The sequence below is a fragment of the Acomys russatus genome, chromosome 10 (assembly GCF_903995435.1).
Source record: "Acomys russatus chromosome 10, mAcoRus1.1, whole genome shotgun sequence".
Taxonomy (NCBI): Eukaryota; Metazoa; Chordata; class Mammalia; order Rodentia; family Muridae; genus Acomys; species Acomys russatus.
Genome location: NC_067146.1, coordinates 69,485,356 through 69,499,496, shown reverse-complemented (window position 1 = coordinate 69,499,496; position 14,141 = coordinate 69,485,356). Strand labels below are relative to the sequence as shown.

The following is a 14,141-nucleotide window of genomic DNA, read 5'->3' as shown; positions in this document are numbered from 1 at the left end:
AGGTTTCGGGTTCTACAGTCTCCACTGTTCTCTCTGGGCCACTGCTGACGTGCAGTTATAATGGCCACAGTAACTGCTCTGGGTTTTTTTGTGTCTTTGTCCCTTCTGACCATGTGTCCTCTTCTGTGTTTGCAGTGTTATTTCTCAGCATTCTTCTCTTTTCTTCACCGAGGACTTAATTCTCTGATATCCCGGTAAATCTGGCTGCATAATGGTTAGAATCTGGAGCCTACTGCACAGGTGTGAACCCAGTTCTCCCCAGGGTACTGTCATTTGAATTACATTTATTTTCTTGTTTATTCATGTGTGTGTGTGTGTGTGTGTGTGTGTGTGCGCGCGCGTGTGTGTGTGTGTGTGTGTGTGTGTGTGTGTGTACACACACACACACACACACACACCAGGTTGCACGTGTGGAGATCAGAGGACAAATTCGCTTCTTCTACCTTGTGAGTCCTGGGGATTGAATTCAGGACATCAGACTTGGTGGCAAGCACCTTAACCTGCTGACTTATACCACTGGTCCTTATTTGTATTTTTCTTCTTAATTTTTCTCATGTGTGGACTATAAGGTTTTCCAGGGCCTACATGACACATAGTATTGCAGCAAGTTGAATGAATAATCCCAAAGCTCGGTAGCACCTATGAAGCCATTTATTAGCTAGAACCATTTTCAAGGTAATTAAGGATTTTCCTTCTACCTACAAAGGTCTATTACACTTATCGTACTATGTGAGGAGGGCATAACAATTTAAAATATATCAAAAAAAAAAAAAAAGAGGCTTTTATGCAGTTGCTTTCTTCTCTTTAAACAATACAAAGGGGACACTCCATGCTAAGAATTGTAATTCTCTGCTGATTGGCTGGTTAGGGTTATTGCAAAACAAAGTTTCACCTTGAGAAGTCCAAATGTCTATCAGGGTTAAACCAACAAATATCTAAACAGGAAAATACTATTCTCCTGTCTCTCCACCTTCAGTAGAATTAGTATTCATTTCCCTTTGAAATTGAAGAAAAAAGGAACTTATTTAATTAATTGTTTAATTAGTGTGTGTGTGTGTGTGTGTGTGTGTGTGTGTGTGTGTGTGTGTGTGTGTGTGCAGGCCAGAGTTCAACTTTAGTTGTTGTTCCCCAGGAGACATCCACTTTGTGTTTGGAGACAGAGTCTCACTGGTCTGGAACTTACCAAATGAGGGCCAGGAATTCAGCTTTATCCACTGGGACTGTGAGTGAGCATGGCCATGCCTGTCTCTTTAAATGGCTCCTAGGGATTGAACTTAGGTCCTTGTGCTTGCAAGGCAAGTGTTTACTGATTGAGACATCTCTCTAACCTTCACCATTATCTTTTTTTTTTTTTAAAAGGAGTATCAGCCATGTCTGGGGCCAGGCATGGTAGCATACCTGAATGATTCCAGCTCTCAAGGACAGAGAAAGACTGCCTCAAGTTCAAGGCCAAGTTGGCTTAGATTTCAAGTTCTAGAAGCTGCATAGCCAGAGCTTATATCAAAAACAAAACAAAGCCAACCACCAAACAAACAAAATAAAACCCACAATGAAAATAACAAAAAACAAACAAGGAAAAAGAGAAGTGTATCTTTGTCACTGTCAGGATGCTGCTGTCAAGGCGGCATTCTTCCATCATCAGCAGTGGCGTTGTCTAAAATCTGGCACTGTGCTTCTCTCCTCAAGGTCTTTGCATTGGCCAGGTTTGCAGCTCTCAAATGTTTAAACCTCTCGCCCACACCCCTACTAGGTTTTTACTTACTTCCTATAGACAAGTCGTGATGAGTACTAAGCCCCAAACACAGCACATACCCACAAAAGGGTCTTTTGTTCAGGGCTGATAACCTGGCAAGCTTATACATACTTTCTTCCTAGAAACGTCAGTAGTAACTTAGTAATCTGCTAGAGACGCCTGTTCCTTTAAATCAGATCTGTCAATATCAGTGGGTTAATCTAGTATAGTTCTATGAATATACAAGTAAAGACTTTTCAGCTCTCTTGTTAAGTATTGCAAATAGCACAGGATCTTGTGAAAAAACTCAGACATCTTTATGTAATCTAATAAAATCTGAAGGTATTCTGGCAACATGTCAAAAATATAGATGATGAAAGACTAGAGATGTTTTCTTCTACTCCTTGGAAGGCCTGATGAGCAGGACATACAAAACACGCATGCAGATGCTTTCATTAGCAAATTCCTTTGAAACCATGAAGCTGAGTGCAGCTGAGTGACTCACAGCCAAGTCTGGGCAGGAATTAACTACACTTCCTAAAGGGATACCAAAATGAGGAGTGCAGATAAATCACTGGCAGATTACCTCTCCAGACCCTGGGCCACACTCTGGCACCAGGAGAATGGGACAGCCAATAGAAGTCCATCACTGAATTATGGGCAGAGAATTCTCATTCTCATTAAAAAATAATTTTGCTCTTACTCCTTCCATTCTGCTTTGAGAGAGTGTGTTTTCTTAACCCAAAGGCGACTTCGAGTTCTCACCTCAGATCACTGTCTCCTTAGTCATGTGCGCTGGCTGAAACACTTCGTCTTCTTTCAGGCTTGAGATTCAAGCACAGAACAGTTCTCTAAAGTTAGGCTCAGAACCAATTTAAGTGAAAACTCATGTTACTCTGCACCTATGAGGGCAGCTGCTGACAGTGTTTCTACTAAAAGATGAGCTGCTACAAAATGACTCTCTGAAACTAAATGGTTTCAGTTGGTTAGATCCTAATATAGTCTGATACTCCAGCTATGTTTTGAATTCATAAAAAGTACCTTTCACCCCAAGATTTAAAAGGTTCTCTCAAACATAAATCCACTAATCTCTCACCCTGCCCCATGAAGCCAAGGGGGCATATTCTAGCTCTGCATACAAAACACTTAGAAAATGAGCTTGTAAATCAGTCGCGTTTTCAGACATATGCATAGTGGGCCACAATCTACAGCCCTCAGCAGAGAAATAAGAAATTTCCACATAGAGGTTGCTTTAAAATTATCTCATCTGCACATTTTCACACCGAAAGCATTTACTCTGGTAAAAAGACACATGTAAAGAGCAGAGCGGCAGCAAACCACAGCGGCCTCTCTGTAATGGCTTACCTATTAATGTAACTGAGGGCAACATAGGTCGGCTGCTGCAATTCTTGCTTTTCTAAAACACGCGGATCTGTATCTGCAATAAAACACAATTAAAAATTTTTAAGGTTTTTTGTTTTGTTTTGTTTTGTTTTATATCAGAATATACGAGGCTCCCTAACATGAAGTAACAAGAGGGTAAAGAGAGAAAAAGATTAATTTAGAGTAGGAAAGCTCAGTCCACAAGGCACAATGATTTGTTCATTCATTCATAAAAACAAGATATTACATTGCTTTTCAAGAAATTCCAAACATCAACAGTGATAAAACGCCCATCTGTCACACGAGCTCTTGCACAACCCCCTCATAAATATTGGCTTTCACTGCGTACAGTTACAATGCTGGCATGGTTTTCGCTGGTTAATCGGCCTAAGAAAGAAAGCCTCTGTTAATTATGCTCACTTCAATACTGGAACAAATTAGTTCACATTGAATAGCTCCATCAATTTGAAAATCTATGGAGTATTATTCTTGTTCATTGAACACTTCTGAGTCCAGATTCATATTCTGGAGGGTTCTCCGTTTTGAATATATAATGACTTGATTACAGCTTTTCTAGATTCTTAATCAGACATTCTCTTAGGGCTTCGGAGCCAACAACAGACAGCACATTCACAGGGGTTTTCCCCTCTAAGAGGCAGGATGCCACACACAGCAACATCCAACAATGGTGCTTCTCTAGCTTGGGCGGGTAATGAGTGTGCTCCTCACGACAGAAGCATATTCTCAGCTTCCCATGTGGACAAAACACTTCCTAAATAGACACAGAGGAAATGATTATATAATAATATATGGGGCAGGGGAGTTGCTGTGTATTGTTTCCGTGAAGAAAGGTTAAAACACTTCACACCAATTTTTTGTTATTAAAGCCTCACACGTACCATCACATGATTAAAAGTCCCTCAGCTGCGCTTGGCAGTAACTCCTCCTTGGATGTCATGACAGACACCGTTTCAATCCCTTCTGTAAGGGAGTGTTTACTGCATGTGGTGGATCTGAGATATACTAACTCCAATGTGCACTAACAGGAGACGGAGGAAGGGACAGACACTGTGGCAGAGAGCACGGGTGGCAAAAAATAATCAGATTGATATTGTTTCTTACTCTCAGACGACACAGCTGGGCAGCAGAGCCAGCTTTATTCATTATGTCCAAGTTAAGAATCTTACGTTTACTCTATCATTTTTCCTACGCCAAGAATTCCAGGGAACTCTATTTAGAAATCTTTCTTCCGTGGGTCTCTGCCACTGTGGGTCCTTGAAAGCTGAATTAGGAAATAAGAGACAGAGTCTCGTGAAGGTTCCATCAAGCCCAGTGTAAAGATTTTGGCAGAGCAGATGGGAACAGATTGGTAATTGCCGTTTCCTCCCCGTTTAGTCCCAGTTACGAATGCAGCTGGGGCTGCAGCTGATCTCTGGCTTAGCAATAAACCCAGTGGTTATCTGGATGCAAGGAGGACACTTCTCAAGAGGACATGGTTTTCAAACACAACCCCTAACACTTACGCAGGCCTGCTGTGGTCTCCATGCATCTTTGCTTTTTCCATGCAGAACACGCATGCTTCAGAGGGGATATGGGCAAGCTGGACGGACCATGGGTGCAAATGATGGGTGACACATGAAAGAGTAACAGGAGAGCTGAGACGGAAACCGTGGAATGGACAGAAAGGAAGACTTACAACAGCAAGGCCATGGCAAACAAACAAACAAACAAAAAACCAAAAACAAACAAAAACAACCCAGTGGAAGGTTTCTCAGGTCTCCAACAAACAACTTGAATTTGGGTTTAGGAGTGGATGAGGAAGCTGCCCTCTTGAGATGTGCTGTTACATGCGTTATTCTGAAGGCAATGAGGAAACTAGGGGCCTACAATTTGTGAATCAACGGGGTAAAGAGCCAAGAAGCCAGTGAACATTTTAGGCAATCTTTCATTTTACTCTTTGTTCTTGCACCAGCTTCCAATTAGTGAGTCTTCCTACAAACTGGCTTCTAAATCATTCCAAACCACGCCTCATTAAGCTGTGCACTTTTTACAGTATTTTAAATGTTGCCTTCCCAAGCTATCCTGATTTTTAATTTTTTTCTGTTTTATTAGCACACGCACGTGTGTGCACATTCACATGCAGGTATATACTAAATTTCCTATTTCAAGCTTGTAATAGTTTCAGTCTTGAAGGCCCTAACGGCCTGTGTGTTGAAGGTGTGGTCCTCAGCCTGTGGTACACTTACAAGTTGCTTAACCTATTGGAGGTGGGGTCTAGTGGGGTCACGGGTGATGCGCCCTTGATGTGATGATGAGACCCTGTCCTCCCTCCCTAGCTTCCTAGCCAGGACAAGGTGAGTGCACTTGTGCCCAGCTATGGGACTCTGCTGTAGCAGGCCTGAAAGAAATGCAGTGCATGAGCCACAGACTGAGCTTCTGCAACCTTGAGCCACAATTTCTCAGCATTTGAAACTGAACCACAAATGCTATTCCTGGCTTGTTTAACCATTTTCCCCGATTTTATTTGAGCCCCTAAAAGGTATTATTTGCCCTAAATCAGCCAGAAGAAACTTTAAGAGAATGACACCCCATTTCCCCTAAGTGAGGTTGGGTAGGTTTTTGGTTGCTCACTTGGGCTACAGAGGTTTATTTTCATTGGGAGTTGGTTATAAGTTACTACTGGTCTTATTCAGAGAGAAAATGAGGTTGGACTCAGGGATATTGCTCTTTTCCTTTATCTTTCTTTCTTACGTTTGGAGATAGGGGTTGAAAAGAAGGAAGGGGGGATATAGAAATATATAGGGATGATAGGACAAAAAGTAGATTATTCAATCTACTCCTCAACTCAAGGCCTTAATTGTTACTCACAAACAAGGTTATTTTGAATTCACTGGCATAGAATTTTTTATATTGATGCAAAATAAGTTTAATTTTTACACATTGGTATAGAATTCAAATATAAGATCAACTTTCACACATTATATATATATTTTTTTTTCTACTCTAATATGTCATATTGTACCCATACAACTCAATTATAATACAAGGTTTACTTCCAATACTTTGACAGTGCTATTGCAGGCTGCTTAGGATGATTAAGTAATACAAGTTAATTGTTAGTTGATCAAATCATGGTCATATCAATTACTAGTCTATTTTTATCACAAGATTATATATCCTAGGTTTTACAGATAGATGTGATTATATAGATAGATAAGGTAAAATAGATAAGGTCTTAAAAAACCTCAGAGATGGCATTTAATATGTTTAACTGAATGTGGCATTTAAATATGTTTTTATTACTTTTAAGATCTTTGACAACAAGGAAGGATAACTCTTGGCAATACCCAAACAACCTCAAAGATGATGAGCATCAAAGAGCCTCCTTATGGAGATGGCTTCAAATGCGGCAAAGAAGCCACTGGACAAAAATGTCTTCCTTTCCGCCACGGACATAATTCTACCTAAAAATGGGCAAGCTTGGATGCAGGCAGAGATGAAGGCCAAACTCTGCCAAGACAAGGTGAGCAAGTCCTCAATAGTTCTGCTTCACAATATGTCTGTCAGATATATTGGGCTAGAAGGCTGGAGATGATGCTCCAGCGTTACAGATTTTTGGGGGGACTGTTCAAGTAGCAAACTCTGTCATTTTTTCATTTTGGAAGCTGCCAACCTGCACTTCCTATTTACTCAAGTAATTAATTTTATTCCTTCTCAAGTCTCTGATGGTGTTGAAGTCCAGATAGTTTAAGTTTTATAATTAAGCTTAGTTGTTTATGGGTTAAGATGTTTTTAGATCTAGATAGATGTTTTAAGTTGATAGAGATGAGATATGATAGATATTGATTTACATTCAGAATTTTAGACTCACCAACATAGGAAAGATGTTTTCTTCAAGGTTGCCAAATTCAAATAACCAAAACATTATGAATGCAACATTTTTATAATTCCTGATGGTTTTGTGGTTCTTCTTGCTGTATGTAGTTTATTGTGTATGTGTGTAATAAGATAAATGTATATGTAAAAAAATAAAAGCTGTATGTGATTTAAAAAAAAAAACCTAAAAAACAACTTTCCTTCTAATAAGCTGGGCCTAGCAGCTGTATTGCCATAGTAATGAAAACCAGATTTCTGCAGGAAAAGCTCTAGTATCTCTCTGAAGAAGGGGAGTTGAGTGTTTTTGATAGCATGCTGCAGCTCTGTGCTGCTTAACTGAATTGTGGTGCTGTTGACACCTACACAAACTGCGTGACAATCTTGTCTGACAGAGCGGCAAGCATGTGCAGCATTCAGTTTGCCAGTTTGCAAAGCAGGATTCGGAAATTCTACTTTACTTTCCTTCAACATATTCTGTAACCTATGCTTAACCTTCACTCGTGTTGCCTCAAGTTATAAGTTGGAGGCTGACTTCTGGCAGCTTCCAAATGCCATCTTCTCTGAAACAAAACAGCCACTGGAAGCTCCTTAGGTATAAAGTGCCCTCCCTCATCACCTTTTTCCTCTGGAATACACTCTAGTAGCCAGGAAGACAGCAGAGCATTCTGGGTAAATGCCCCTAGGCCTCAAGCTCTTTTGTAGATGAAGCGATTCTTCAAAAACAACCCTAAATATAATATCTATGAAAGCTGTACCAAATTAAAAATGAAATGATGTACTTGGTGCAAGTCAGGAGAGACTATAGCAAGGTGACTGGAGAAATCACATCAACTGCTGATCACAAATAAACATGGGCCCTGTCACTTGCTTGCTGGCTGCTGTGTGGTGATTATGACTCTCCATTTTATGAGTTTTAATTATGCTGTTGGGCGCTTTGCATTCAGTAAAAGTATAATTGCTGTTTTCATGATTTCTTCCTCTCTGACTGCAACATAACTTTCTGAGACTGGCTTTATGAAATAGGCTGCTTCCCCAGCTGTGTCAGGATCTCGTCTAGAGATTATAAAGGCAAAAAGAATGTTATCACCTGGTACCAGAGAGAGTCTCCCTAACCACTAGCTAGTGCTGAGCTTAAAACAAAAAGCTTCCTTATACAGAAATGGGTTTGCACATGGTGACACGCTGTAATGAGTGATCTAAAAAGAAATGAAGTGTCCACAGAACATCATCTCTCAGACAGGTCTGTAGTCTATTTGTTCATAGTGCCAATAAAGTGAGAAAGTGAAATGTTGGCTGCAGCCCCTCAGAGACATCATCCACAGCAAAGCAGCCTGTAGACAGACACACTTGAGGTTCCTCATTCACACGATGCTCCCGGAAGAGGCCACTTGGCAATCTGTACAATGTGTCCAGGGAACAAGGGCACACAGTGACACTCTTCCACCTGCATATGATAACAAGTGACAGGAAGAGAAACGTTCCCCTCAGGCAGTGAGCTGTGTGTACCCAGTGAGGCCACTGTGGAAGATGATGTGGTTTTGGTCTGAAGAGAGACCTCTTTCATATTCTACAGCTTCCAAATACTACTTTCTGTAAGTGCATCACCTCTCTCTCTCCGTCCCCCCCTCTCCCTCCCTCCCTCCTTCCCCCCTCCCCCGTGTGTGTGTATGGGGTGGGGGTGGGGTGGCTAAAAGAATTTAGGTAGCCGCTGAAGGCTGAAGCAGTAAAAGGCTCCAGACAGTTGAATGCCTGCCTAGCTGGGTAAGCGATTCTGAAGAGTTGGCCTGGAGCCCTCTCTTTTCTTTGTAATCATTCAGTGATCCTGATACTAATTAGTGGGTGCACTCAGCTTCCATCCTTCCCCTCAGCTGCTAACCTTGCAGAGGCAGACCCCCAGTTGTTCATCACCCAGCACTCTGGGTAGGGCTTGTCAAACCCTCCTCTTTGCTCTCAGCATCTCCTGCACCACCATAATGTCTGGGAATACTGCTACCCTCCCACACTATGGCTGCGAGGCGCTTATTTCAGCTCTTCCATTGCGCACACTTTGCTCCCCAGTGACCAAGGATACGCGCAGGGCAGGCAGCTGATTAACCCCATGATGGGAACACTGAAGACTTTGGGTTGAGCACGATACATCCATCCATCAAGCGCATTTGTTTCCTTGACCATTCAGGACCCCGAGAAAATGTGGCAGAGGGTAGGAAAAACCACCAAGGGGAGTAAACAGGAGACAGAGATAGGAGACAAGTTACTTCAACCAGTATTTTGGGACATAACAAAAGAATATGAGAAAACAAAGAGCTTGGATAAACTTACAACCTTTAGACCCTATAGTGGGGACATGAGAGCCAGGAGCTGAACTCTGCAGAAGCCCTGAGGGACCCTGCACTAAAAGATGCCAGCTATATATGGAGAAAGCTCAGACTTTAACACAGAGAACACAGAGGCTATAGAGAAAAACTAAGCAGGTCATCGAATACCTATAGATGGAGGGACATAGATGGGGAGAGGGCAAGGCTAGAAGCTGTACTGAGAACACCAGCAGCCGGTTAGGACTGTTCTACTCCACCAAGCAGGTGTAGAGAAAGAGAGTCCAGATGTTGGCATCTGCTGAGTCCCTAATTAAATGATGTTCCTGCAGTTACATCTATAGCCAACAAGCTCCATCTGAGCCTCCACCCACAGGCTTTGACTAGCTTTTTATTGCTGTGGTGCTAAGATAAGCCAGTGGCAGTCAAGGAGTGACTAAGCACTGCAGGCAAAGTCTTGAACCTGAGTGAAAGCCACCAAAACAAACACGAGGAAAGAGTAGGAAGAGGGAAAGGAGAGGGCCAGGAAAGAAAAGGGGAAGGTGGGCATGCACAACAGAGCGCAGATGACAGAAGCCTGCAGATTTCTGTGACAAGCCTCCTAAAATGAAGCTAGCACCACCAGGGCAAGAATCAAAGCTCCACGTCTTCCCACAGCTGAAGTCAGTTCGCTGCTCCCACCCAGTTGTAACACTGCACTCCACACAGACTTTACAGCCATCTTACAAGCCCAGGACATTCTTGTTGCAACTTTTATTCCATTTTAAAACTAAATTTGTCGAACCAACAATTTACAAAGACCGACTTTTAAAATTCATTGCTGGTTTACTTCAGATGCTGAAATAAATATTTCTTGTTGGCACTCGACTTTAAAAAATCCTATGAGTGTATGTAACCAGCCTTTTTGAATGGATCAACTTTTCCTTAGTTTATAGACACGTCATTTGAAACCTTTCCCAGGCCATAATTTCCATTACAGGAAAGTCAGTGCAAATTATACTGAGACTCTTGCCTTCCCCAATTCACTGTGAAATCCAGATGCAGCTAAGTGTTGCTGTAAACTTTATGAGCGTAATATCTAAAAGTCAGGGATTCTGTACAACAAAATAACAGCATCTATTAAAAAGCATTCATGTTCACATGTGGAGCCTGAGTCTTCCTGCTGCAAGTCAATGACTAAACAGGGTTGAGTAGGGACTTTCTAGACAATGCTCAAACGCTGCAGCTGCAGCTTGCCCTGTGACTATTATGGCCAGAGCATTAAAGTTCTGCTGTTCAGCTTCCTAATTCTTTATCAGTCCGTCAAACTCCTATAGTTAACCTGCTAAGTAGCTATTTAGGAAACTCAGTGTTGGAAGTCAAATCTAAGCCCAAGGCTCTGTCAGTAATCCGTGTCCACATGATGGAAGCTGAATAACTGAGTGAGCACCCAGGGTGAGAAGTAAAGCACAAGACACAGAGATCAGCTCAGAGAGCTCTAATAAGATCAGGGGGGCTCGGAACGCAGAGCCCGTGTGAGCCACTGCGTCCCTGCACAGACACAGATGAGCAAGAACACATGTTCAGAGCATACGAAAGAAAACGAAATCCTAGGAAAGGGCGGGCTCATGGGGGAAGGTAGGCACTTCCGTGAAGCTGAGGTCATTATGGAAAGGCAGTAGGGTTGTGCAGACAGCTCATTAATTACGGACTTTCAAGCAGAGATACTCAAGGATGGAGGTCCTGAACTGTGGGCAATCCTCCCGAAAGGCGATGTTCACAGACACTGGAAGGAGGGTGCTAGTGCATCCTGCTAGATACCCTGCAGTGCATACAATCAGATACCCTCACTACAGCAAAACCCACCTGACTGCAAATGTCAGGGCCAGACTGAGAAACCCTGCTGGAAACCCATGTGCTGTTTGTGAAGAATGGACCATGTAGATAATTTTTGAGTTTTCCTGTCTAAATCAAGAGGCTAGAATGCTAGTCAGCGGGCAGCAGGGCAGTGACGTAAAGAGAGTTGGGACCTAGATCTTAGGAGCCTGGGCTGCTTAGTGAAGTCAAAGAAACTGAATTCATTTCCTAAAAGACATCCTGAATTCTTGTCATGTGTTCCTTGTTTAGAGGAAATTCTAAGGCAGTAGCTCACAACTGGGCAAGAAGGATGATTGGGATAGCCAGTTGACAATAATCCAAGGGCTGGAAAGATAGCTCGGTAAAGCGCTTGCCTTGTAAGCACAAAGACTTGAGTTCAAAGCCCAGTAACCACAAAGAAATGCTGGGTGTCTTGGAGCTCACCAGTCGTCTAACTGGTGAGCCAGTCTAACTGATGAGCCACTCTAACTGGTGAGCCACTCTAACTGGTGAGCCAGGCTAACTGGTGAGCCACTCTAACTGGTGAGCCACTCTAACTGGTGAGCCAGGCTAACTGGTGAGCCACTCTAACTGGTGAGCTCCAGGACAATGACAGACCCTGTCTCAGAGGAGGTGGATGATACCCAAGGCTGACCTCTGGCCTCCTCAGGCATGTGTACCTCACCTACTGATACAGCAGTTAGTGTACACACAGACGCGCGCGTGCGCGCGCACGCACACACACACACACACACACTACAAAAAGCCCCCAATAATTTAAGACAAACTAGCAAATAAATAAATTGCTCCAGAAATGTAGCATGATTCTTTGCGATGGTCAGGGCAGCTTTTTGAAAGAAAAGTTTCTAAGACTCTGACTAGTCTTGAGCAGTAGGAGAGAGCACAGTCTGTGAAGTCCAGAGTGGCTGGTGTGAGAGGCATGGGATGCAGAGCAAGTTTCCTTATGGGAGGGCTGGACAGCTCTCTGAGGGTCGGTCTTAATCTCACAGGCAAAGCAGCGCCACTGGGGGAATAAGCTAAGACACTCATTGTGTTAGGAAACAGTGAACACGGTAGGGAAGATGGGAGAAACTGATATGAAAGACAATATTGGTGAATGAAGAAATAGAAATACAAGATTTTTCCTGTTATCGAGTAATTGTCTCATTAGCAACAATTAAAAAACCCCAAACCGCGAAAAAAACATTTGATGTTCCAAGAGAGGTCTGCTTCTCATGTGTGGAAGATGCTGTGCAGAACTGAGAAGCTGGAGCTTCAGAGAAGGGAGAGACCACACACTCCAACAGGCAGCAAAGCCGCGGGGTGTTACACAACAGTATCAGACCACCACACACTGCAACAGGCAGCAAAGCCATGGGGTGTTCTCACAACAGTATCAGACCACCACACACTGCAACAGGCAGCGAAGCCGCGGGGTGTTCTCACAACAGTATCAGACCACCACACACTGCAACAGGCAGCGAAGCCGCGGGGTGTTCTCACAACAGTATCAGACCACCACACACTGCAACAGGCAGCAAAGCCGCAGGGTGTTCTCACAATAGTAAAAACCCAAGCACCCTGACTAAGGATGCTGTGGGGAACTCAGCCAAAGTCAGCTCAGCAGTGACGAGGAAAGGCCTGGGGCACACTGCATTTGAAACCAGGTGACTGGTACAGTTTACAACCGAGGACAAGAGACTGGGTGTGCAGTGAGTCAAACCGGGGTTCTTAATGCAGTGTTTGGTGAGTCGAGTATGTGATTCTCCAAGCCTTACTAAGGGAATGGCCCTCTCACTGGAATCTTTGTTTTTACTTCTTATATCTTTAGCTTAACCGGCTGAGCCATCTTTCTAGCTCTGTTCTTACTTCTTGGTGTTAAGATAATGTGCCACTCTTTACAAATCCAGCTGCCTCCACTCAGTATTAGCTTCATAAGCCCCAGGATTCTTTTTCATCCCCCAAATACTGCAAAAAGCAGTACTTTCAGCCTATGTGGAAATGAAGAACAAATCTCTAGTGTGAGGTGGAGCTATGCTGCTCAGAGCTCTAGCCCACGAAGCATTTTGAAATTAAGGCTTGCACTACTGTGGACTGCCTACGTTTGATATCAACAGCATGACAATGCACCGGAAAGTTTAAACCCATCATTCAAATGGGAGTTATCACAGGCTGCAAGATGCGGCTCAGAAGACATTTCCCTCATTTTTACATCATGATGCTTTGGAACATGGCTGCCTGGTGTAAGGATTATATTTCCTAGAATTCCTTGAGCCATTGAGTCTATACTCTGGTCATTAAGATACAGGGCTTTAAAGAAGCCTGTATGTATTTGAAGGCATGCATGTACCTTTCTTTATAGTAATTTTCCTCTAGGATGATTGGAAGAATGACTGCCGTCCCTGCACAGACTTCAAGATGAGATAATTTTGTAAATGGAAGTCCTCCTAGGCAAAGTGAAAGAGGAGTGTGCGTGGCCGAGCAGGTGGAGCCCCTCTCTCTCCTGCATGACCACCTCTAATACTTTTTCCACCTCAGGTCCTGTTACTCAACAGCTCCTCAGGAAATGAAGCCAAATCGCCATATAAACAAACAACAATAAAACCAATACGCTAAATAATAAGAATGCTAGCTCAAAGTTCTATTGAGAAATTATCTTGTGCCTTTGTTTTTCTAGATTAAAGAATACATTAGATTCTATCATACTAAACTTATGTAACAGAAAAAGTAAAGTAGCACCCACATTGCCATATCATGTGTGGCTAACTGCATCGGGATGGCTACGTATGGGAGAAGGAAGAGAGACCCATCATGTCAAATGATGGCTGCTTCAGTTGCCCCAGCCTTCCTCCACCACTGGTTATTAGTGGGCAATAATGAAGCAAATTGCACATGCATATCGCCTCTGAGTTATCAACAATGCGATGAGCAGTAACCTTTGAAGCTGTCAGGATCTTTTCAGGCAGGCAATTAAAGTGAAAAATGAGAGTGTGCACAACTTC

The 14,141-nt window shown here is 43.0% G+C and overlaps 1 protein-coding gene across 1 annotated transcript in view; it reads right to left on the bottom strand.

Moving 5' to 3' along the window:
- Jazf1 (JAZF zinc finger 1) overlaps nucleotides 1-14,141 on the bottom strand; it is a 289,737-nt gene that overhangs the window by 119,510 nt on the left and 156,086 nt on the right. Inside the window, exon 2 of the mRNA XM_051152349.1 lies at nucleotides 3,098-3,170. Within this exon, the coding sequence (XP_051008306.1) occupies nucleotides 3,098-3,170 (73 nt within the window). The remainder of the gene's footprint in view (nucleotides 1-3,097; nucleotides 3,171-14,141) is intronic.